Here is a 25,431-nt window from a genome sequence, read left to right as displayed (position 1 = left end):
CCATAATTACCTAATTATCCACATAATTAAGAATTATCTCAAATTGCTTAAAATACTACTTATTTTTAACACACTTTATACACCTTACTATCATGGTCATGTGGTACCTTGTATGACACTAGTCCATGAATACGGGGTATTATAGATTGGACCGTATTTTATTCCCAAATTGCCAAACTTCGACAAAACTCATTTTTTTTATTCACTTACCCTTTCACCTTCACGGATTAACTTATCACTTGTTTGAAATAGCATAATACTTATAACCTCAAAATAATCTCATTCTCGAGCTTACGTCGATTAACCTACGACGAAACTTTAACGTATGAAAATGCGGGATGTAATATCTCATTTCCGAGCTTTCATCAATTTACTTATGGCGTACTTTTACGTACGAAAACATGGGGTATAATAGGTACTACCTCTACGTTAGCTAACCAATCAGGGTAATTCACCTCTCGAATTGAACCTATATTTAGTAACTGGATTACCTCTTCTTTGACAAACCTATTTTTGACCTCTGCTATTGGTCGTTTCTTCTGCCTTATCGGAGGGAAGGTATAATCCAAACTCAGCTTGTGGACAGCCACTTCCAACGGAATATATGTGATATTTGAATGCGACCATACAAAACAATCGACGTTAGATTTTAGAAAATCTACAATTTTTAATCTGAGTTCGGGACTCAACCCGGTTCCTAAATGAAATTTCCTTTCTAAAAACTCTGTGAACAAGTCCACTTGCCCGAGCACTTTAGCAATTGATTTGGTCGCATTTGTTTCCTCTGGTATCTAAAAAGACCTCGGTACCTAATAAAAATCTGATGACTCCTCCTTTCTGTTATCTTCAATCGGGTGGAATAGGGCACTGGCTCCTGCAATAGCTATTTGCTTATTTCTTTTCCCTTGCTATTGGACAAGGTTACTGCATTCATCTTTCGTGCAGCTAGTTGATCTCTTCTGATCTGCTTGACTCCCTCCAGTGTGCGAAATTTTAATATTTGATGATAAGTTGACGGTACAACCTTCATTTCATCTATCCAAGGCCTTCCAAGGATCACATTGTGTCCCATGTCGCCATCTACCACTTTGAACAAAGTGGTCATTGTTAGGCCTTTGGCATGTGTGGGTAGTAGAATCTCTCCCCGAGTTGTTACACTTTTTAAGTTGAACACGGCTAGAAGCTTCATTGTCGGAACTATGTTTCCAGTTAACTTTGCTTGCTCCAAAACTCCCTATTATATGATGTTGGCTGAACTTCCTGGATCAACCAACACACTTTATTTTAAATATCTAAAATATTAAGAGATATTACCAAAGCATCATTGTGTGGTAGAAGAAGTCTATAAGCATCTTCTTTTGTGAAGGTGATTTCATCCTTCGCAGCTTCTCGGATCCTCTTGCCATGAGTTAACGATATCTTCGTCTTCTTTGATGCTGAAAATGTCACTCAATTTACCTCATCATCACCAAATATCATGTTCATCATCATACGAGGTGACCCTGTAGCCGGTTTGGCTGGTTCCCTAGCGTCACAATTTTTCCCATAATTATTCTTGGCTCGATCACTTAGAAATTATCTAAGGTGACCATTCTTCAATAATGCTGCCACCTCTTTATGAAGGTGTTGACAGTCCCCAGTTCTGTGACCGTGTGTTCCATGGAACTCATACCATAAATTAGGATCTATTTGACTAGGATCTGATCAAATTGGGTTCGGAAACCTAGCCTCCTTAATGTTTCTCATAGCCGACACTAACTCTACTAAACTAATGTTAAAGTTGTAATTGGATAACCGGGGATACGTTGAATCTCGAGACCCCGATGCTTCTTTCTCCTGTAAGGTTTTGTTACTCCGACCACGATCATTCTTCTATCGGAAGCAAACCTATATGATGATTGTGAGCACGTGATTTTTGCTCTATATGAATTACTCACACAAATTCAAAACAAAATAATTGTCCATTATTTGCAAATTTTGTGGATTTTTGTGGCATTTTCTGTCAAGTGTCTGCATTTGTGTGTGCATATTTATTTTATTTAATTAATGAAAAATACAAAAAATATGTTATATTTGCATCTAGGATTTAACTTTGCATTTTTTTTAAAGAATTAATTAGTAATTAATGATTTTATAAAAATGAGAAAATCACAAAATAGTTATTTTTGCACTTTAATTTTAATTTTTGAACTTTGTTAGTTTTTCCTTTAAGTTGTTTCCTAATTATTGGTGGTAATTATTTTTTAAAGTTGGTTAATTTAATTTGATTAGATAACTTGGATTAGGAATTAATTTAGGTTTATTTTTTTAGTTTTAAATTAAAAAGAAATTAGAAAAAAGGAAGAAATGAAAAAAAAAAAAAGTTAGATGAAGGAATGAATTTTTGGGCCAAGATTAATTGTTTTTTTCCCAGCCCAGTCGTTAAACCTCCCCCAGCCCAATTGCTAAACCCGCCCGGCTGCCCCTAAACCCGACCCATCTTCACAAATACACACACAAATAAATACAGAGACCCAACAAATTAAAATCCCTAACTCACGCGACTATTTCATCGTCTTCTTCACAAAGCCGTGTTTCAACTCGCCAAATCCATGGCGAGTGATTCAAAACCCATAACCACGCGTCCCTCCATCTCTCCTCTTGCCGTTTCTAACGGTTTCTGATGCCAAGATTCCCCTCTCCTCTCATCACTCGAATTTGAGATATATCTCACGATTGGAAGGTTCTGGGAAGGATTGGCTGGATGAATGTGAGGCGTTGGATTGATTTCACTCAATCCGAGCCCCACATTCATCAGGAGTTCGTTTTCAAAAAGGAACCTCATCCGATTTTTAGGGAGAGAATTCTGGGGGGATCTTTTTCAGTTTTGGGGAGAATATTTTGGGATTTTTCTGAAAATTTAGGAGGGAGGATTTTGGAGAGATTTCTTTTAAAGAAAATTGAAGGGAAAAATCAGTGTTAAAAGTTTTCTTCTTCTTTTCTATGGTTCGTTTGTTTTCTTATATGAGAACGGAACAAATGTTATGGAGTTCCCTTGATTTCATTTGATGTGAGTTTTATTGAGCATTTCGAAATAATAGAGTCTCTTCATTTCGATTCTGGATTTTTGAGTAAACATGGAAGTCGTTTGAGAAGCTCGAATCTGTTGTTGCTCGAGGATTGATTTTCAGCTGCTGTTTGCTTTGTTCGATCTCATTTCTGGGCTAGTTCAGTGTTTCGATTTCAGGTTCTTTGACTGACTCTTCCTCTTATTTTACTCTTTGGTGTCATTAAAGTAGGAGGAGGGCTTAGGATAGGCAAGTAAGATTGGTTTGAATTCTTGAAATGTTGAAGTTCGAGTGTTAATAAAAGCATATTGTTGGTTTTGGGTTGACGACGAGTCTGAATGAATCCTCCCTGATGTGCAAATATGTTCTATTTTGTGTTGTTTTTGAGTTCAAATGTCATACAATCCTGAATCTGTCTGATTTCGACAGGCTTGATTGAAGTCAGATTTGGTTTATGAGTTTGTGGTTTACTGAAGTATGTCAATGTCACTGCTGAGAGAAGCTCGATTAGTTCCTTTGATGTTTTTGCAAAGTTTTCTTGCACGTGTTGTCTGATTTGTGTCGGTATGAGCAGCATATGCATTTCTTTAGGCTTAAATGAATCAAATCCATGTTATTTCACAGTTGTAGGTCTGTTCTTGCTTGCAGAAAGTTGAACGTTGATTCATGTTCGAGCTCAGGCTAAAATGAGATCTGAAATGTTGTTCATCTTTTTCCTGATTCGAGTTACATTTTTGTGTCTGGTTGTATGCTTCTATTGGACTATTCTGCTGAAAATCTGCTTTGTTCTGCACTGTTGGGGCAGCATATTTGCACAATTTTGAGCGTAAATCTTGCATTGATTTGGTCCACAGCAGCTTTGAATTACTAGGCAGTTTATGTGTATAACTGAAGTTTGTTTGGTTTCATGAGCGTTTCATTAATCTTCTCTGTTTGTGATCCTCTTTGAAAAAGAAAGGTTATTTCCTTTAATCTGTCTTGTTGCAAGAAGGAGTTTGAACTCGTGTTTGGTGAAATGAATTCTATATACTGACCAAGAAAGGACTGAGGCCTATCCAAATTAGCATTAAGAACTTGGAAATTCACAAGTTAGAATGGTTTAATAACCATATTTCGTTGTTTATGACTAAACTGAAAGCAAATAGCTCGTCCTCTGTTTTCAGTTTGCAAGTGCTTTAGGAAAGAATTATTCTGTCTTCAATCTTTTGCTATTGGTTTTAATGAGTCTGCTTGGCAGTTTCTGACCGACTCTACCACTAATTTCATATGAGAAAAGATACATTTCTATATGAATTCTATAGCATTTTAAACCTGTTGATATTTTGTATAAAGTTGGGTTTTTTTTTGGTCCAATATATGTTGTAAGAACGAGGGGGCGAAATGGCTTTAGTCAAAACAATTGAAGCATCTGATCCTTGTGATGGTCACTTAGGATACTTTGTACTCAAGCTTTGAATTTACTTCTTGAATTTGTTTGCATGAAAATTCGATTGCTCTTCCAGTATGACCACCCCTGGTTCTTGGAAGGATGATTTTTGTCTGATCATAATAGTGAGAATTTGGTTATCACCTGTTATATTCGTAGGAATATGTTTTTAGGCATTCTCTTATTATACCTATCGGGATTGTGTACATGTTCGCGTGACATAATTACGATCCCTTAAAATTAGAATCGAGGTGTGCCGTGCCAAATAAAACCTTAAATTGCATGGCCCTCGTTTAATTAATCTTGTTTACCCTTAGAATTCGAGGCACGCCATTTAGCAAATTTCCATGGCCCTCGCAAAGATAAAAACGCGTAGTTGTTGTAGGCGCGTTATTTTAATAACATTACCTTCCTAAACCGGGTGTGCATTTCATGTGACCCAAATCCAAATCTTAATAACGTTGAATAAAACGTATTTCGGATTGCGGGTGCATTTCATGTGGCGCGGTCCAAAAACATGTTTTAGACGACGTTAAATCTTTTTTAAAATAAATAAAAGCAGTTTTGAAGTTAAAATGCACATAGGTTCAAAATGTATTAAAATCAGATAATAGGCCAATAATAACAGTTGAGTGACCGTGCTAGAACCGCGGAACTCGGGAATGCCTAATACCTTCTCCCGGGTTAACAGAATTCCTTACCCGGATTTCCACGTTCGCGGACTGTAATACAGAGTCAACCTTTTCCTCGATTCAGGATTTGAACCGGTGACTTGGGAATCATAAAATTATCCCAAGTGGCGACTCTGAATCTTCAAAATAATCTCGTTTTGATTGTCACTTTAATTGGACAAACTCCCTTATACCCCTTTACGGGGGTATAGGTAAAAAGGAGGTGTGATAGCTCTGGCGACTCTGCTGGGGATCGAACCCAGAATCTCTGTTTCAGGGTTCAAGAATTCAAGCTTAGATGAATTGTTATAGTTGGCTTTATTAATTATCTGATTTTTTTACATGTTTGGGTCTAATGTGCTAAGTGTTGCTTTTACCGCTTTGATATTCTGTGAATTGTATATAAACTACTACGAAACTCTTCTTCTCTCTGAGTCTTCTAAATCATGGAGGAGGGTGCACTTCGTGTGACTTCTCTTCTATTAGAGTCATATCCCAAATTTTAGAACGAGGTTCGGACAAGTTTCAAAGCCGGTGAAGCTTCTGTATTCCCGGTATGCTGCCCCCCACCCTCGGCCCGAGTTGTCCGCTCGGGTAAGCCAGGTCTAGAACAATAAACTCAGGTTTTAAATCAAGTATAACAAGGCCTCGTGCCGGATCCCTAGTAGGAACGTTTGCTTGCATCACGTGCATTTGACTTTGGAGACTCAACAAAAGGGTTGGGTCTGTCTAGGACAGGTGTACCAAAAATGAAAAGACCATCCTGATGCATCTTACTTGCTACTTGTGCATTTATTTGATTTGGATTTGCATGCTGACCGGCTTTTGAATAATGGGAGAAAGTTGGAAAAAAGAGAATAGCAATGTGAGGGTTAAGTGAGTTAAATCACCTGTTTTGGAAAACCAATGTCCAAATTGTACTGAAACTCTGCCGAATTTTTTTTTTTAGAAAATGAAAAAAAAAGGTTTTGTTTTGAAAAATAGTTGGTTTTATTTTATTTGCCCGAACTACGCCAGTTTGATTCTCACAGGATATGAGATACGTAGGCAACCCCCATCGGGTCCAACTTCCCTTTTGCAAAAATAGCCCAAAAGAACAAAAATTTTAATTTTATTGCAAATAAGTAAGGTGATGTCATTCTTGTCTAAAATAGCCGAATGTCCCCAAAAGGGCGTCGGAAGGCCGTTTTTGCAAGAAAAGCCACCTTTGGTCATTTTTCAAGGTTTTTGCCGGTTAGCGAACACAGCCTTAAAATTTTCGTTTTTGGAGTGCTGAAAGGTCGTATTGGTAAAGCCGGATATTTTTGTGAAAATTTTGAAAAAAAAAATGGTCATTTTTCTTGAGTCAAAATGAGTCATAATTTTCTTTTAATTAAAATCACCTTAATAAATGTGCAGGATGAGCACAATTCAAAATGAACCTTTCTCAGTCCGTGAAGAGATCCCGTTGGAGCTACATATGTGGTGGCATGATTTGGGGGACAATAGCAGAAAAGTTGTGACAAAAGCGTTGGGTGGTCTTGTCGGGATCTTGAAGGTTAAGCCGAGAAAGGACTTAATTGAGGCCTTGATACCATTTTGGGACCCAGCACATAATGTATTCCACTTTGCTGATTTCGAGTTAACTCCTACACTGGAAGAGATAGCAGGCTACGCCGGTTTCGAGAGGAATCTTAGAAATCAATACACGGTAGCACCGAGAACAGTAACCCCTCACAAATTTTTGGACTTGTTAAGCATCAGTCGGGACATCCGAGACGGAAATTTGGCCAAAAGATTCTGTACCTTCTACTTTTTGTACCAACGTTACGGGAATCCTCGTGGCTTCGAGACGTCAGATACCGGTCTTACTCACGTGGGAAACCAAGACAAGTGGGAAGCTCGGAGAGGATTAGCTTTTATAATGGCGTTCCTGGGTACTTTGATTTGCCCCAGAAAAGACGGGAACATAGAGTTGGGACTCGTGGGGATAGTCGACTTTATGATGAAAAAGGCAAATGGGACCATAGTGCCGATGATTTTGGTTTGACCCTTTGTCGAGAAGGAGGAAAGTTCTTTGAAGGGTGCAATATGCTGGTACAATTATGGATGGAGGAACACCTTTACCACCGTCCTGGATACTTGAATTGTGGTATGAATGGCCTCGAGTGCATTGAAAAACATTAAAAGCGGCAGAGGGTTATGAGTTTCCGGATGATACGGAAGCATGACATGCTCATTTGAGACCTTTGACTGCAAATAAGATCGAATGGACATTCGGCTGGCTCTCGGTCTGTGAAGTAATTTATATGTCGGCTGAGGTATGTTTTCTGCTGTTGATGGGTCTTCGGAGTATCCAGCCTTATGCTCCGCACCGAGTTCTACGTCAGTTAGGCCGTTGTTTTAAATCTATGCTCACTTTTAATGCACAGGGCTCCAATTTTAACTCATATCCATTTTTAATCATGACAAACAACAGTGATGAAGATTATATGAAGAAGATGAATCAAATTTTACCAAGAAAATTCAGGTCAAGGGGAGAATTATTAGGTTTTTACCCTGAATTTTTAATCTATTAGGACTCTCTTTCTTGAAGGAAGCAAAAAAGACTCCTAAAAGAAATAAATCTCTTTCATATGCCTTATCCTTTTCTTAGAGGTACTTCTATAAATTGACCTTTTTTTCTCACAACAAGAACAACAACAACCTTCATAATGTAGTCGTTAGAAGGATCATGCTTAGATGAGATTATTCTCCCAAAATTTTATTTTCTTTTTATAGTAATAATAATAGATCATATGTAGATCGATTGACCAACCCATAATAAATTATTATGCCTAGTTTAGTATATATTTATTTCATCGTCTCAAAAGTTTGCATTGTTAGTTTCTGCATGCATCATGTTTTTTCGATCCCAACAATTATCTCTTCTTTTTCTTTTGTAACGGTAGTGTTTGAATCAACTCGCCCACTTCTCGACCGTTTCACCAAATACCAATTACTCCACACCAACATAAGTATTCGAGATAATAATGGTAGCGTTCGAATGAATTTGCGCACATCTCGGCTATTCCACTAATTACTTCACACCAACATAGGCATCCAGTGACTTCGACTCAAACTTGTCTCGATTAATCCAATTACTCCGCACCAACATAGATATCAGGTGACCCGACTATGTTTGGTATGTGAGTACTTAACGGGCATCATTTCTTTGATTGCATTATTTTCAAATCAATGCAGGCTACATAAGCAAACATGTGCAGCAGTATACGATGTACATTAGGTATAACGTCCTTTGCCTATAAAATAAATTCAGGGGATTTCAGAACCATACTTCAGGTGTAATCTTTTGCTGTAAGAGTTCAAAATCAAGGCAGGTTGCAGTCATTTAACTACCAGTTATCAATTAGGTCAGTGCACGGTTCATAGCAGGAACCAAGACTTCAAATGGAGGACAAAAAGAATGATATTTACAGGTAGGGCGAATGCATGGTCGTTGGTGAAGATAAATTAGTTAACTGCTGTAAGAAACTGAATTCAAATGACATCGTTCCATTACCACTTCTTTCGAATACAGTATGTAGCCTCCCAAGGTTAATCAAACCATAGGTCAAATGAAAACAATTTTTAATAATTGCTACAACAAAAATGCAGGACATGCGAACAAACTGGGGAATATTTAAAGCCAAAAGGAACAACTAAAAAGGAGATTCACCAAAGTTGGTTATGGTTCAGTAACTCAAATGGCTGCACAAATAAAATTACATAAACGGCTTCAGAATTTGATGGAAAATGTGCTTGGAAACTAGGAAAAGATTTGACTGTTACTTTTGCTAGCCATGAAACATACATCTAGTTTAACAAAAATAATAATTTCCACACCAGCTAATAGGCATCACGTCCAACTCGCCGATCATCTCGTCCCCTTCCCATGTATAAATCACGGTGATAGTCTTTGGGTGGCGGTCCACCTCTCACTGGAGAACGACTTCTCTCCCTGATATCACGGGCCCATTGGCCACGAGGTAATACTGGAGGACGAGGCGGAGATGGTATTCGCCTTTCCAAACCTTTCCTCTCGCTTAAGAAGCTCTCTCTGACACGCTCCCTATGTCCCCAATCCAGGGGTGGAGGCCTTTCAAACCTACTCCGGTTCCTATAATCAGCATCGGGATAATCAGGCCTATCTCTACGGATTGGCGGATCTGCAAACCTCCCTTCATATCTGGCATGAGGAACCCCAACTCTGAAATCTCTGGCATGATCTCTAGCCCAGCCACGAGGAGGGGACCTATACCCATTGACAAACCTTCCTGGAGAACGGTTGATTGGGGGGCCAGGAATGTGGCGAGGGGGAGGGGGGCCAGGAAAATCTCTCCTAGGACTCCCAGCAGGTGCATATTGAGGCCTTTTGCATTTGTTACAGTACTCTCGCCTTGCAAAGTTCAAGTTGTTACATCTGCAATGTCAGGAGAACAAAGTATGATACACAACTATAACATCTAGGACAAAAGAATTTGCTTTCCCTTTTTTCTATTTTGAAGCAGTTTCACGATGATTTAAAAGGCAGCATCTACAGACAGATGTAATCAGCAATAGACATCATTAAAACAACCAAAGTACTTGAGTAATGTTAATTATGCAAGTATGCCTGCCAAGTAATCCCTAACATTTCTGCTTCAACAAAATCAAAGTACATCCAGTCCTTCCAAAATCTTCTTAGAACACTTAATACTATTGAAGCAGTTCAAACTTTAAAAATAATCAGAAAAGAACTCAATAAATCCATTCAACATTTCTTGCTTGTTTCTTAGTTAGCAGCAGACGGATCTTCATCTAAGCTCTTCTTGCATAAGAGAATGGCTTGTTTGTCACTTAAATATATTCTACTTTAAAAAACAAGACTCTTAACAAGAGCTAGTAACTACCAATATAAATTGTTCCATCTGGGTACAAATTACGGAGAGCTGAAGGCAAATTGCAGGAATCATAGGTGCAAAACCCATTTACTGCAATTCAAACCTGACCAATGAGTAGAATTGTGTTCAAGATATGGGAATTTTACACTGTATGTCCTTTTTTATATAATATTTAAGGGATCTTACGGATACCAGGTAGACGCAAGAAAGCTTCAGATGATGCTATCTAATTAGCAAGAATCATTTAGCTCATTTTGAAACCTTTAAAACCTGAGGAAACAGATAAATTTAAACAAGTCTTCCGGAAACAAAGCTAAATTAGCTCGCTTGTTCATACAGCAAGCAATGTCTTATTTGTGCATAATATAACAATAATGACTACTACATCTCAACCTCAACCAAGTTGAGATAGGTTATATAAATATTCACTGTTCATACTTTAAGATTATAAACTCAAAAGAAATGACATAAGCCTAAGCCGTCAGGAGAGGTGAGACCATTTTCATGAGAGAGGGACGAGCCTCCTGACATGAAGGAATGCCCAATAATCCCTAGGGGCCTGGTATGTTCTTTCACTTCTGGTCTCACCTTTTTACCAAGCCTACCATATAGAAGATGATAGACGGCCAACTATTGTTGCCTTGCACAAGACGGCACACTATAATGAGCTCAAATGCTTTCCTTTCTCCATACCTCCTACCCTTTGAATTTCCTGAATTGAGCTGGTCCAAAGTGTTCCCGGTAAAACAAGGAATGTGAATCAAACCTTTCAGCCCCGTGTTCTTAGTTTTCGAGAATTATCCACTTAAAAGATAGTTTGATGAATTAGATGCCTGCCCTATGTAGGAATTTGATAGATATGGGAATTCAAACCGATCAATGAGTAGAAACATGTTTAAGTGCTTCAATTGAAAGTTGGTTTTCAATAAGTTCTAAAGGCTCCAACTCCCATGCAACTGATCCTTATTCAGTTATTACAACATGACTGCTTGATATATTGAAGTTCTCATAATTCAATGTAAGCAATTCTAAAGAATCAAAATCTTAACAAAGAAGAAGAAAACATTTTAAGACCACGAAAGAAGAACATTTGAACAGGAGAAAAGAAATCAAATCAAACACGTTGAAAGGATAACTCAATGCTAAAAAAAAAATAGGAGGAGAAAAACAGCACGTACAATGGATCCATGCACATCCAATCACCATCTCTTGGCCGTACATTTGGGTTACTTCTAGGTAGACCTTCGCCTCTAACTTGCCCTGCACCATAACCAGGTCTATCAAAACTTTTGCCCAGAAACCTGCCAGCTTCTCTTCCACGACCGTAAGGGGGTGAATAGTCTCGATGTCTGCCTGGATATTTCCCTCTGCCAAATCCACGACTACGTGGTGGGCCACCAGAATGATCAAAATCAGGACTATACCGATGATCTGCATTCCTATGGCGCTCAGGTGAAACAGAACCTGCACGTAGTCTATATCCTGAAAAAATCCAGTGAATCCCAAACATAAGAGGCACTATATCATGAGAGAAAGTTACCCATATTATTTCCTAATCCTAATTAAGCTAAAGTTTTTGCAACCCATGAAATGCCAACAATTGGACTAAGCTTGTGCAACCAATACCATTGTTCAGAGCTTCTTGTAGAATATTAGAGAAAGAGTAGCAGGAAGAGAATGTGAATCTCGAGGACGACTGTCTTCAAATTTATGTCTCAAACAAGATTATTACAGTACATCAACTGTAGAAAACTACAATTTGCCATATCATCCACACCTCACATGGTAAGTTACTGCAATCCTTGAGGAAAAATAGACTTGGTTACTAAATGTGAAGCCAGTACCGTGGATTTGACGCACTGCACGGTTGACATTTATTCCCTCTAAACACATCAAATAGAAAACCCGTATTCATAGATGAAAAACAACCAATACCACCAACGCAGGTAGTAATTAGAAACTCCCAACTGCACCAAAGCCAGGACCTTAAAATTACTGAACTCCTAACGATCCAGGCAAAATGCATTCCATAAAATTATCGAACTGCTAATAATCAACTCAAAATGCATTCCAACTCCTTAACAAAATGAATGTAAATTGAGCGAAACCAACCATAACCAACTTATCAAAAAGTGAAACCAATCATAACCATCGTAAGCGCTTGCGCAAATGGCTGAGAAAATCCAAGCACTGAACTTAGTAAATCCCTGTGTAAACCAGCTCTCAGTTTGTTGATTAGACCTATTAAGTTCAAGCTTCTACATGGGACTAACTGACTGATGCATCAAAACTTACATGGAATCCTCTTATCAAACCGAAACTAAACCTGGAGCAAAGCAACTAATCCAAATGCATGCCCAATTCAATTCCTATTTAACCGGCAAAATAAAGTATTAAAGGAAAAAAAATCCCAAAAACAACCGCTAATTGGAGAAAGCAAGAAACTGAAAAGACTAAAACATTCATCAGTTTCCTTGAATCCAAATGACAAGGATTGGGATGGATTTGGAACACCAATAACCAAACACCAATTGTCCGCCACAAGATATCTGTTGCTTCACTGGATGTTTGGGTCTTTGTCAAGTTTCACCTGTTACCACTCATCACCGTTGCAGCATTTCCAGCCACTTCAACAATACAACTATAAAGACAACCAGCAAAAACACTTCATTCACAATATCAACCATTTACTAATGGATCAGCCTCAGATACCTCATGTAACATTCTCAATTTCCTTCAAAGAGATAATTCACCAATCCATACAAGCTGACTATCAATAGAGCAGCCCATGAAACACAACAAGATACAAAGAGATCACAGCTCATGAAAAACCCTGTAAATATTATATTCGACAGTTATTCTTTCCTGTTCATAACACCCCAACCAAATTTCTCTACCAGAACCTCACCACGTGCCTTCCTCAAGACCAATGTTCTTGCACCAGGCAAAGTGCTCAGCTGTAAAAACAATAGCAAAATTCATTCACAATTCAACACTCCGTAAATGATACTGGAGAACAACAACGGCAATCAAGTGGGTGGATAAACGCTGTTATTTCTCACTCAGAAATGCAGAAACTTGATGTGCCTTGACATGAAAAAGATCTGGCTGACGCAATAGATCTCAAATTTTTGTCATGTTGAATGCCAGAAGCCTGTAAGTCTCTCAAACTACTTCATTAATCATATCTATAGTAGAAGTCTTAACAGTTGAATTTGAGGATGATATGAAGAGTCAAAGCGTGAAGCCACTTCACTATCCACTGGAATTTGGGTATGAAGGAATTGATTATGAGATAGAACATACAAAAAAATGTATTAAAAAAAGGGTAAAGAAGTTCACGGTGAAGTTGAGCCCATACTTGAGCTACATTTGAGTTGGGAAAAAAAAATAAAGAAGTCTATGGCGAAGTTGAGCCCATACTTGAGCTACATCTGAGTTGACCAAAAGCACAAAAGATGTGTTTCGTGGTTTATACTTTTTGCGGACGATATTGTTTTGATTGAAAAAACTAGCGAGGGAGTTAACCTCAAATGCTAGACGAGTAGAGGAGTACTCCAAAAATAAAGGTTTTATGATAAGTAGAGGTAAGATAGAATGTATGCACAAGCACAACAAGTCTAGCATGCCTAAGAAAAAGAAAAGTTGAAAGAAACTAAACGGGACTACAGTGCTTAAGTGAAAATTATTGAAGCATCTACACTCAGCCTTTTAGAATCAACAACAACTACAACCCAATGTAATCCCACATGTGGGGTCTGGGGAGGGTAGTGAGTACGCAGACCTTACTCCTACCCCGAGAAAAACTCAGCCTTTTAGAATAATGGCATAATATATGTAGTTGTAAAACTTCAAACTAAAATAGCATGGCTAAACTGGAAAGGTGATATGAGACTGTTATGCAACAATTGTATTTAAGCGGACAGGAGAAGAGGGACGGACTCATTATCCCCGAGTGCTGAAGACTCTGGTTGGTTTGACCGGGACAAATTTTTCGGTCACAAAAAAAGTATGTTATTCATCAGACATATATTTAACGAAGTGAAAGAGGAATATTACAGAATGGCTGTGACACCATCGACACTAAATGGAGAGATTTTTCAGCTTCTAAAACCCAACATACCCACAAGACAAGCAAAACCAAAATGAGAATGTTGGACGCTTTTCCATAAAAAAAAAAAGAATAGACAAGATCAAAAGCTGATCACATTCAGCAGGAAGTGCAAGTGAAAGGAAAAAATGACCAAGATGATTTGATCATTTTCTGCGTATACCAAGTGAGATAGTCAGTAAGCTATGGGTAACGACACCATGATAACTGGAGTGATTCCGTGAACTATGGGTAATGACACCATGATAACTGGAGATGTTTAAAGGAATGAGATTAAAATTACATATAGCAATTTTGTCTTAAAAAAAACTGTAATATATTAATGGAAGCAGGGAATTCTTATAAGTCATGGTAACTAGTTGGTGTGCAGGTTAGCTGTTATTCGCACACATAAAACAAATCTGGTTTCTGATAAGTGCCTTTTAACGATGGTTAGAGATTGTATGTAAATGTAGGATTAGGTGTATGATTTCGAGAACCGCTAATTTTAAACGATCACTAATTTATCCTAAAAGAAAAATTACTGAAGCCCAAAGAGTACGATTCATATATCTGATCCCAACTGTTTGGAATTGAGGCTAGTAGAAGTTACCATTATTGTTGTATCACTACATCACACTAAGAAGATTTAATTGTGAAAACCCAACGACACAACCGTCAGCAATCAGGATACAATCAATTAATACTTTCACCAAAGATACAAAATGTATAATCTAAAACGAACAACACGCCTGAATACAGCAGCGCTATTTTACTTAGTTCTGGAATTCGACCAAAAAATAAGCAATTAAATCTTTCACCAACAAACAATCAGATCAATATAGTCTTAACATACGGGTTGGATCTAGGGTTTCGTAATTATCGTGAAAAAAAGGGGGTGTAGCGAAGGACAAACCATGAGTATCGGAGAATCGACCGGAACGTGAATAGGGTGGTGCATCTGGACGAACCTCGCCGGGCTCGTAGTCGCTACCAGCACCGTCACTGTCATTATCTCCGCCGCTGTCGGTGGGCCTTACAACTAGGCTGCTCAGGTGTGGCGTTGGCTGGTCTTTCTCTCGCGAACCCATATTCTCTCTCTTGCCGCACTGTGCGGAGTGTCTTTTTCTGTGGTCACTTTGTTATATGATCGTTGATTTCTAAAAAGAATATTATGAAACCCTAGTCGGTACATATTTGGATACGTATGTTTTGGAAATTGGGTTGTTACTTGTTGTATTGAAACCTATTGTAGGACCATTTAAACTTGTAGTGCTTTTGAAAGACTAATACATGAACTTTGAATTTTTCTATTTGAACACTTTAACTTGATAAAATAGATAATAATAAATACATTTGACCGTTGACCATGCCTATGTGGAAGCGCTACAGCTGACATGGCTAAACTGTGTGCAAATCACGCCCCAAGACGCGTGAATAGTATTGTTTGTACTTAAAAAAATTAGAATTAGAATAAAATATAAATAAAAAAGAAAAATGAAAAAGAAAAAAAAGACTTTTCTAATTTTTTCATCTTCCCAGGTGTCCACCATGGATTAAGTGATGTTATCATATGAGTAAGTGATGCTACGAACTTCACCAGACCATGCCGAAACATGTAAGTTCAGAATCCTAGTGAAAAAGGCTGAGTAGAACTAGAGGGTGCATTGGCATTTGGTCGAACACTGTTATATGAACAGTGCGTAGAATGACCATTTTGGATATTCGAAAGATTTGGCCCATGTAAGGTCTGGTTTGAAGGTTTGGAAACATTCTCCTGAAGAGCAGAAGTAGTTTGGCATTGGTTTTGAGTCCTTTGGTTTGCCTAATCACCTTGCTCCGCCAACTGGTGAAGTTTTAAGTTTTCAACTTGGTGGTGATGGTTGATTTCGTGAATGGATTGAGTTGAATCTTTGCATAGAGGATCCATGGGTGTAGTAGAAGGGATTTCAATTGGAAATTGGTCTCCAATTGGCCCAGAATTGATAGGGGCATTTCGTCGAACACCTTGCTCAACCGGATTGCCCGAGCTTTTGGATTGTAAAATTGGAGGAATTGGTTGGTACCCATATGAAATTGGAAGTGTAGGAGCATTCTCCTCATCAAGGCGAACATTTTGGTACCTTTCTTTTCCAATTTGGATACCTGGAACACCTTGCGCATTCATTTTTGCCTCGCCGGAGTTCTGCTGCTCGTCGGAGGGGACGATTCCCACGATGGAATTGTCGAACTATGTTTCAAGCGTTTTTTTTCCTTTTTGTATTTGTTACTTTTTTCTGATTTTGTATTTAAAAATGGGACTCACAAATAACACATGGCAAGTAATAAATAGCTTAGCATGATGTGTTGTACATGTCAGCGCAATTTGATATACACGCTCTGGTGGATGTGTTTATTATTATCCATTTTGTCAAGTTGGAGTGTTCAAATGAGAAATCCAAAGTTCGTGTATCGGCTTTCAAAAGTCATACAAGTTTAAGTGGCGAGGAAGCCATTACGCCTTACTTTAAGGATAACTAGTATTAGTACTCGCGTGGAGAATTAAAAAAAATAATTTACACTATATATTTTAATTTATTAGCGTTGATATCAACTTTACAACCAAACATTAAATATATTTTGAGACTCCAGTAAAACTTTTATTTCGCCGCCCTAATAGATATTCCATGAAAAATAATGATACTATACAATTTGTTTGATATGAATGTTCCATAATAAATAATGATGCTATAAATTTTGCTTCATATGAAGCCTATGAGCAACATCAGTTTAATGATCTCTTTAATTTTTCATCTTCTACATGCCCTTGATCAATTTTCTTAAATATGTTAGTATTTTTTTAGCAGATCTTGGACTTTAAGTTTATTACTTAATATACTATACTTTAACTTTGATTCATCATTGTATGCTCATTATCAAGAATACACACGCATAGGAGAAAAAAAAGTGAGAAAATATTAAAAATGTACGAAATACTGCAAAAATAAAATTTCAGTTCTCATAAGCATTCGAGATATATGAGTAATTAACTAAATGCCAGTATGTTACTATTCTCATGGAGTTATTGAGATAAATTTCAGCTTCCTTCAATTATCCACATTTAAAATACATATCAATGAGTGCAAATTCACTTTGCAATTATGGATCAACCTTCCCTATTTTATTAACTAACATGTTTGAGCTTATCACATTTTTTCGTATCCTCATTTCATTGACACCAATACTTAAAAGACGCCCTCTTCTATCTCGATCGGGAAATTGTATATGAACAATAATCAGTTTAGATAAGTTATATATGCACAATTATAGTGAAAAATAATTACCTGTTTGGAACTGACCGTTCGTTATATCACGCAAAAGTAGGATTGATTCTCTTTATTTTCGATTTTGCTCCATCTGCCATTTGTGGGATCAACACCTTATAGAAGAAATAGTGAAAGATAAAACAACTACCGAATAGTTCATTCTTATCAACATCAAGTTGATTTATCAAATGCTCACAAGGTTTAAAGTTGATGATATCCAAACTAAACTACAGAACATTAATTTCAACCACATCCGTCTATGAGAAAATGTCAGTTTCAATTTATGTTTGTTGATCTTAAATTTCATATCGTTTGGTCCAACTACAAAATTCTTCATAACATACAATCTCATGTCATGTATTTTTCTTTTAAAGATACGTATAACGGACCATCCAACAGTTTCATAAATCCGATCTCCTTAAAAGAAATTAAGTTAGTAGGAGGTCATGTCATATAAAGATTATGCATTATTTTGTTTGTAAAAACCCACAACATACTAATGCATCAATAGGCATGAGTATACTATCGCTAATAGTAAAACTGGATGACACATTGTAATATTAAACATGCATCAACACCCAAATAAATTTTTTATCTTGGCAGCATGGACAAAATTTGATCATAACTCTCTCACTAGTGGCGTAGCCGTTTGAATTCAAAATCTGCCAAGAAGAAAAAATTCTTTTCTGTTATGCATTAAGAGTAAAATTTGTACAAACTAACATAAGAAAACAATAGTTAATACCAAACTATAAAAGTAAAAACTCACAAAATTAGCAAATTTCATTGAATATGCAAAGAAATACAAATAAACTCGTCTGTAAATTAAAATCTTGAGTTATTTATGTATTCAATCACATATGAAGATTTCATACATAAAATCATAAAGAAAAATAGATTGTCAGTGATAAATTTATATTGCCTAACACCCGTTCAAATTGTAAATGAAATCATAATAAATCTCTATCTAGACCCTAACAAAACCGTAGTTAATGTGGATTAAATATATGCATAAGTTTAAGAAAATACAAAACAACTTGAATATCCACATTACATGGTAATGGAAAAGTTTAATAGCGTATGCACCTTTTCATCCTGAATAAGTAATTCAAGGGGCTATCTAATTTATCACGATTATGGAACGTGTCATATCTAACAACTCCAACTCATTTTGATACTCGATATTTCACTAATATAGTTAATGGTTGCAACCATATTTTGTAATTTCTAATTGATTGTAGGTTTGTTTATTATGAACTGTACGTAAGGTATTTTGTAGTAGGTCATATGATTAATATATTAAAAACTATAAGCAGCAAAACCCTAATTAAAAGAGATTCGCAATAGTGTTTCTTTATAAAGATCAGTGTCAGCTCTAATATGCAATATATAAAAATAATTATTAAGTAAATACATAATTTTGAAGGTTTTGCATAAGGAAAAGAATATTTAATACTAATTTCTTAGATAAATGAGCGACATCTCTAATATGCAATTCATTAAAAAAATCAATTATTAAGTAGATACACAAATCTGGAGAATGTTCAAAAGGAAAAAGTATTAATTTTATTTCCTTATATAATCAGTCATAGTTCTAATATATCATTCATAAAAAAGTATTTAATTATTAATCAGGGGAAAAAAGGAGGACATCATTCAGTGACCCGTGATCGCCTCTAGAGAATGTTTCTTCAAAAGGGAAAAATATTTTTAGTAATATTTTCTTATATTAATCGATGACAGCACTCTATGCAGTTTATAATTATTAATTAGATTAGATAAGCAATTTGGAGAATGTTCAAAAGGAAAAGGTATTTAATATTATTTCCTTATATAACTCGGTAACAGCTCCCGCAATTCTTTAACAAAAAAATCAATTAATAATTAGATACAAAATTCTAGGGAATGTTCCTTCAAAAAGAAAAGATATTTAGTACTATTTAGTTATACAATTCGGTGACACTTTATGCAATTCAAAAAATCCAATTATTAATTTGATACAAAAGAATATCAATTAATAACTTTTATTAATGTTATAAATAGAATCCAACAAATTAAAGAATTATTATTTCACATTAAAATTAATGTGTAAGATACAAAATTAAATTTAATTGATTCTTTCTCAAAAAATGATACCTACCATAACTGAATAATACACAAAATTTAATTAAAGATACTTATAGTAATGTATATTGTACACAAATAATATCAGATTCAAAGCTTGTACTAAATAAAGAATTATTAATTCAACTTAAAATAAGATACAAAACAAAAAATTAATTGATTTTTTCTCAAAAAAGGATATCGATCATAACTGAATTATACACAAAAATTTAATTAAACATACCTACAGTAATGTATATTGTACCCAAATAAGATCAGATACAAAGCTTATTTGGTTATACACAAAACATTCTCTAGATACAAAATTATAGAGAATGTTTCTTCAAAAGAAAAAGACATTTAGTTAATTAAACATACCTACAGTAATGTATATTGTACCCAAATAAGATCAGATACAAAGCTTATTTGATTATACACAAAACATTCTCTAGATACAAAATTATAAAGAATCTAAAAATAAAAAGGTAAAGATATTTAATACTATTTAGTTATACAATTCGGTGACACTTTATGCAATTCAAAAAATCCAATTATTAATTAGATACAAAAGAATATCAATTAATAACTTTTATTAATGTTATACAAATAGAATCCAACAAATTAAAGCTCAGATTAGCGGTGGATTTCCATTAATTATAAAGCTTGATCAAATTAGCGGTGGATTTCCATTAGTTATAAATATACAGATATTAAATATAAATATAAATATAGATATATAGATTAGATTTGTCTAATATCTATTTAGATTATGTATAAAATTTATTAAAATACTTTCATTAATTATGTTTCCATTTATAATTTTTAATTATTAATGTTGTCTAAAAAAAATTTCCAAGTGGCTTCTTTTTAGCTTGTCACTTGGCTTAACCACATGCTTCACTATTCTCCTTTTAATATAATATAGATATAGATATAGATTATCAATATTAATATGACTTTATTATTCTTATTTTTAAAATATTTTTTACTGATTATTTAAGTTTTTTCTTACCTAAAAATAATTTATATACTTTATATAAGATCTTATTTTGCTGCTTGAATTTATTTAATTTTTAAACTCAATATATCTTGAATAACTTAGGTAAATTTTAATTTTATTTTATATTTTAACTTACTCCAATGTATAAATAGTCATAGGTTATCTCAATTACGTCTTTCTATATTTTTTTTTATTTTTTCCGATTAGAATTTTTAATTAACTTTTACCTCCATATCTCTAGCTAATATAGAAAAAAATCTATGGGTGAATCAATATAGATATAAATATAAATTTTATTTATAATTTAAATTTTTGATGTTGTCTTAAAATTGCCAAATGGCTTCTTTTTAGCTTGTCACTTGGCTTAACCACATACTTCATTACTCTCTTTTTAATATAATATAGATATTTATTTTTGTTATTAATTAAATTTTATTAAATTTATTATTATGTCAGAATATTTATTTTTGTTATTAATTAAATTTTATTATATCGTATTATTAAATTTATTATTACATTAAAAAAGTGCATCGTTACTTTATTTTTCTTCTAATTTTATCTTTTTTTATTATTAAATAATTTTATTATACCTTTTTATATAATAGTTCTACCTTATACCTTACCTTTTTTTTTTAATATTGCAATTGTATTCTTCATATTACCATTGCATGACATAATGAAATGATTACAAACGATACAATAAATTCAAATGTTGTATTCATTAAAATAATACAATATAATATAATACAATCCGATATATTATGAAATAATATGCAACGACCAACCAACAAGTTATAACGGTGAAGAATCTAAAGATTTAACCAATATAAAAGAGAAATACTTTCTTATCAATAATTATATTTCTTTTCTCTTTTTGCCTATTTAACTTTATATAATAATGTGAACGTATTTTTTTTATTTTTCATTTAAGTCGATGTATAAAACTCTATTAGTTCATTCTAATAAGTGTCTATACCTAAATAGTTGTAGGTCTAATAAAGTTAGTTGTTGAATTTGAATTTGTGACCTAGAGATTCATATTATAATCTTAAGATCTAGTTGTTCGTAATAAGAATATAGAGAGGTCATGTTTGCATTGACCTAAACGGTCGTTTTGAGTTTTATCATTTTGTTATAATTTGGGAACTTGAGTTGATATGATATTTTATGACTTGCATGTAATAGTTGGTTGGGGTTCTAAGAAGTTCGGGAGTGATTTGGAATATTTGGTTTGCAACTAGATGGTTTAAGTTAAGAAGAGTTGATCAAAGTCAACATTATGGACAAACGAGCCCGAATACGTGATTTGAAGATTTCAATAGGTTTATATGTTGATTTAGGACTCGTACCATCGGGGTTGATTCAACACTTCATATTGAAAATTGTAATTCATGAACTTAAGAGAATTTCATAATGTGGATTGATCTTTGATTCTTGGTTTTGGTATTGCTAATTGTGTTTTGAGCCTTTGAACAAGTTTGTATCAGGTATACGAACTTGTTAGGATTATTGGACGGGATACCGGGGGACTCCAATAAGTTTTGAGGTGATTTTGGATCATTTTGAGCCATGTCTTGCAGTTGTAGATTTTTTACCGCAGAGGAGTGAATCATGATCGTGTAGGCTAGTGCTGTAATTGAAAAGAGGAAAGGATGCTGGGAGTATTGTCAGTTGCGATTGCGTAAGAGAGACTACGAAAGCAAATGTCACGACCAAAAGATTTCACCGGAGCCGGAGCCGTGGCGACGCCTAAGATCACTTGCTAAAAAAGCCACTAATCAATAAGCAGAATCAAACTTACATAGTAGCATTAAATAGTTTCAATAACGGAATAATCATATAACTTAAGTCAATAGTAATAATACAAATAAAACCATCCCATGACCTGGTGTCATCAAATACATGATCGCTAAAAAATATAAGTACAGAGTCTAATCACCAAAATGCAGTACTGCCTAAAAAATAGAATAGTAATAATATGAACTAATAGGAAAGGGACTTCAAGGCCTGAGAATGAAGCACAACAACTACTTTGAAATCTCCAAGACCTGGTACCAGTGGCACTACCTAGCAATCACCTCTCTCAGCAGTACCTAGATCCACACATAAAGTGCAGAGTGCAGTATGAGTACAACCGACCTCATGTACTCAATAAGTAACAAGCCTGGTCTCAGACTGAAAGCAACAACGATCCTGGCAAGGTCCAATACTCATTTCCAATAGCCAATAACAACAATAACGGTAAAATAATGGCAAAAATATAAATAGCTCAAGTAATATTAAATTCAAATATTTCACAAATAGAAGAAAAATAAGCATGCTTTTCAAGAATCATAGTTAAGGCATAAATTCTTCTACAGAAATTACCTAAGCATATGTTTCTCAATTTAATTGTGATTGCAAGTTTAACACATCAAATAGATGCATCAGGTACTAATAATTATGAGGCAAAAAATACAACCTTATACCTACATGACAAGTAAATGCCAAAATTAACAAATATCGTAGTTAAATCATCAAGTATATCGAATCTCAAGACATATATAGTGCCTAACACAATTTTCCTTCAATAATCATATACAACAACACTCAGCACTGTACGCGTGTCTGACACAAGTCCTTTACCAAGCACATATATGTACCCGTGCGCCTAGACTCGCAGGTTAATACCTGACTCCGGAGGGGCGAGTCTCAGCCCAAGCACTGATTGGATCCAACTCAATGATCAATATCACTTAGACCAATATAGGGCATGGTACACCTGTCACCTCATAATTAATACCACTAAGCCTAATGCGGGACCTGATGCATGTGTCACCTCACTATCATAATCAAATCGGCTTTATGGCCTAAGATCAATTCACCAACCGCTCAAGTCTCAAATGTTCACATCTCACAGTACTTAGCTCAAAACGTATTACATATAAGGGCATCAATAGCATGTGAGATAACATATAAAGAATGCACATAAACGGAAATATAATTTGCGAATGTAGCATCATGACTGAGAATATAAGTATAATTAAGGCAAACAACTCAATAAAGCAAGAACAACCTTATGATGTCTCAAACGGATAATCATATAGGCTAGACTTGATTTATAACATGAGTAATATCTCATGTAGTCATACAAGTGAAGAAAACAAGGAAATAATGGGGCATGATAACAAAACAAGGCACATAATAGCCTATGGTCAACCTGGATCATGAATAACCCCGGTGTACACACATACGCCCATTACCTAGCACGCGTGTCACCCTTAATATATCTCAAATATTATAGTCAACAGAGAAATTATCCTCAAACCAAGTTTAGACGAGTTACTTATTCCAAATAGCGTGAATCAATACTTCAAAAGCATTACATAGAACGGTCTCTCTGAAAAACGCATAATGACTATTTTCTAACCGTGAATTCCCTCCATGCATCAGTCAATGGACCCGCCGGATGGTGCCGCTCTGGTGCGTATGGAAGGTCAAACTACCCCAAATCCAACAGTGAACCATCCTACTGAGTTTACATATGGAAAGTTGTCTTATACAACAAAAGTCATCACTTTCTCGAATGTGCCGATTCCCCCAAATTGCCATGATAGAGATTCAGTTGTTTCTACCCACACCACTCACAATGGGATGTCGGCGGTGCTCTTAAAATCATCGAATTTCTATGGTATTATGGCAAAATAATGCAAACTTACCATTGTTGGGTGATTTCTCAAGCCACACCGCGAAATTGACAAAATTAGGTCAAAATTCAAGGAATTGATTTCGATTAAGGGATCAATAAAAATTGGGTTTTATGACAACTATAATATTTTACTGGACTTGACCAACGAAGAAAACTTAGGTTTAGAAGGGTTATTGAAATTGAAGGCCACATATGTGGCTGTAAAAATTGCCCCTTTATTTCAAACTTGAAGAAGACCTGCATATTGCTCTGGTATGGGTCCTTCTTCCTGGTTTGCCTTTCTATATGCACAGTTGAAATTATATTAAATAAGTGGTGAGTGCAATTGGTACACCCCTTGAAATGGACTTGGCTACTAGAGGAAGGACTAGGCCAAGCATGACAAAAGTTAGAGTTGAAATTGACCTACTAAAAGACCAACCAGACTCTGTTTATGTGGGGCAAATATATGAGAATGCTCCTCAAAAAGGTTTTATTTTAAAACTTGAATTAAAGGTGTTCCAAAATACTGTAAGTTTTGTAGAAAGTTGGGGCACAATATGATCAATTGTAGAGCTTTAGAAAGGAAGAAAGCTGCTGAAGCTAGAGAATTGGAAGCTCAAAAAGCTATGGAAAATTAAAATGAAGAAGCAAAAAGAAATGAAAAAGACAACAAGCTGGATGTATCGGAAAATGACATTGCTATAGATAATGCTCAAACTAGTGCTAATATGACAAAGAATCTGTCGTGCCAAAAGAATGATGTTGAGAAGCGCAAGCAGAAGAAACTTCCCAATAAGAAGGCTAAGGTCATTTTCAAACCTATGATCAATCCTTCAGAAGTCACAAACAAGGGCAAGAAGAGCAATAAAAAGATAACAATGGCTTTACAAGAACTGGATCAGGGAAGTGAACATATTGAGATCAAGGATAAACAGAGTCAACAGAGCTACAATAGAGAGGTGGAAGCTCATAGTCATGATAACCTAGTCAGAAATCGAAGCAACAATGAAGGCATTGGAACTCCAAATCACAGTGAAGCCAAAGAAAACTATCAGGAATCTATACAAGAAAATGGAGATCAGGAGGAAAAACAAGCAGAAAAGAAAGCTCTTACATTGAAAGACTACGTCAATGAATCAACTAGCATACCTTCTGAGATTAGAAACCTCCCTGGAATTGATGTGGTAGTCGATCTCAATGTTAAATCCAATTTAAAAT

General features: G+C 35.4%; 1 protein-coding gene across 1 annotated transcript; it reads right to left on the bottom strand.

The window, feature by feature from the left end:
- Nucleotides 1-8,836: 8,836 nt before the first annotated feature.
- Nucleotides 8,837-15,314, bottom strand: LOC104222696 (uncharacterized). Its single transcript, XM_009773969.2, has 3 exons — nucleotides 15,052-15,314; nucleotides 11,224-11,527; nucleotides 8,837-9,585 (listed from the first exon to the last, which is right to left on the bottom strand). The coding sequence occupies exons 1-3, from the start codon at nucleotides 15,224-15,226 to the stop codon at nucleotides 9,012-9,014; spliced, it is 1,053 nt and encodes a 350-aa protein (XP_009772271.1). The 5' UTR covers nucleotides 15,227-15,314; the 3' UTR covers nucleotides 8,837-9,011.
- Nucleotides 15,315-25,431: the final 10,117 nt, after the last annotated feature.

This window comes from Nicotiana sylvestris, chromosome 5, assembly GCF_000393655.2.
Source record: "Nicotiana sylvestris chromosome 5, ASM39365v2, whole genome shotgun sequence".
NCBI classification, from domain to species: Eukaryota; Viridiplantae; Streptophyta; class Magnoliopsida; order Solanales; family Solanaceae; genus Nicotiana; species Nicotiana sylvestris.
This window is presented reverse-complemented; position numbering and strand designations above follow the sequence as displayed.

Bases quoted from the DNA above. Each gene is read 5' to 3' on its own strand.
- LOC104222696 (XM_009773969.2), bottom strand. From the start codon at position 15,226: ATGGGTTCGCGAGAGAAAGACCAGCCAACGCCACACCTGAGCAGCCTA. The intron at 11,528-15,051 runs GTTTGTCCTTCG...GGATTTTTTCAG, and splicing joins TCGATTCTCCGATACTCATG to GATATAGACTACGTGCAGGT. The intron at 9,586-11,223 runs GTACGTGCTGTT...CTGACATTGCAG, and splicing joins TGGATGTGCATGGATCCATT to ATGTAACAACTTGAACTTTG.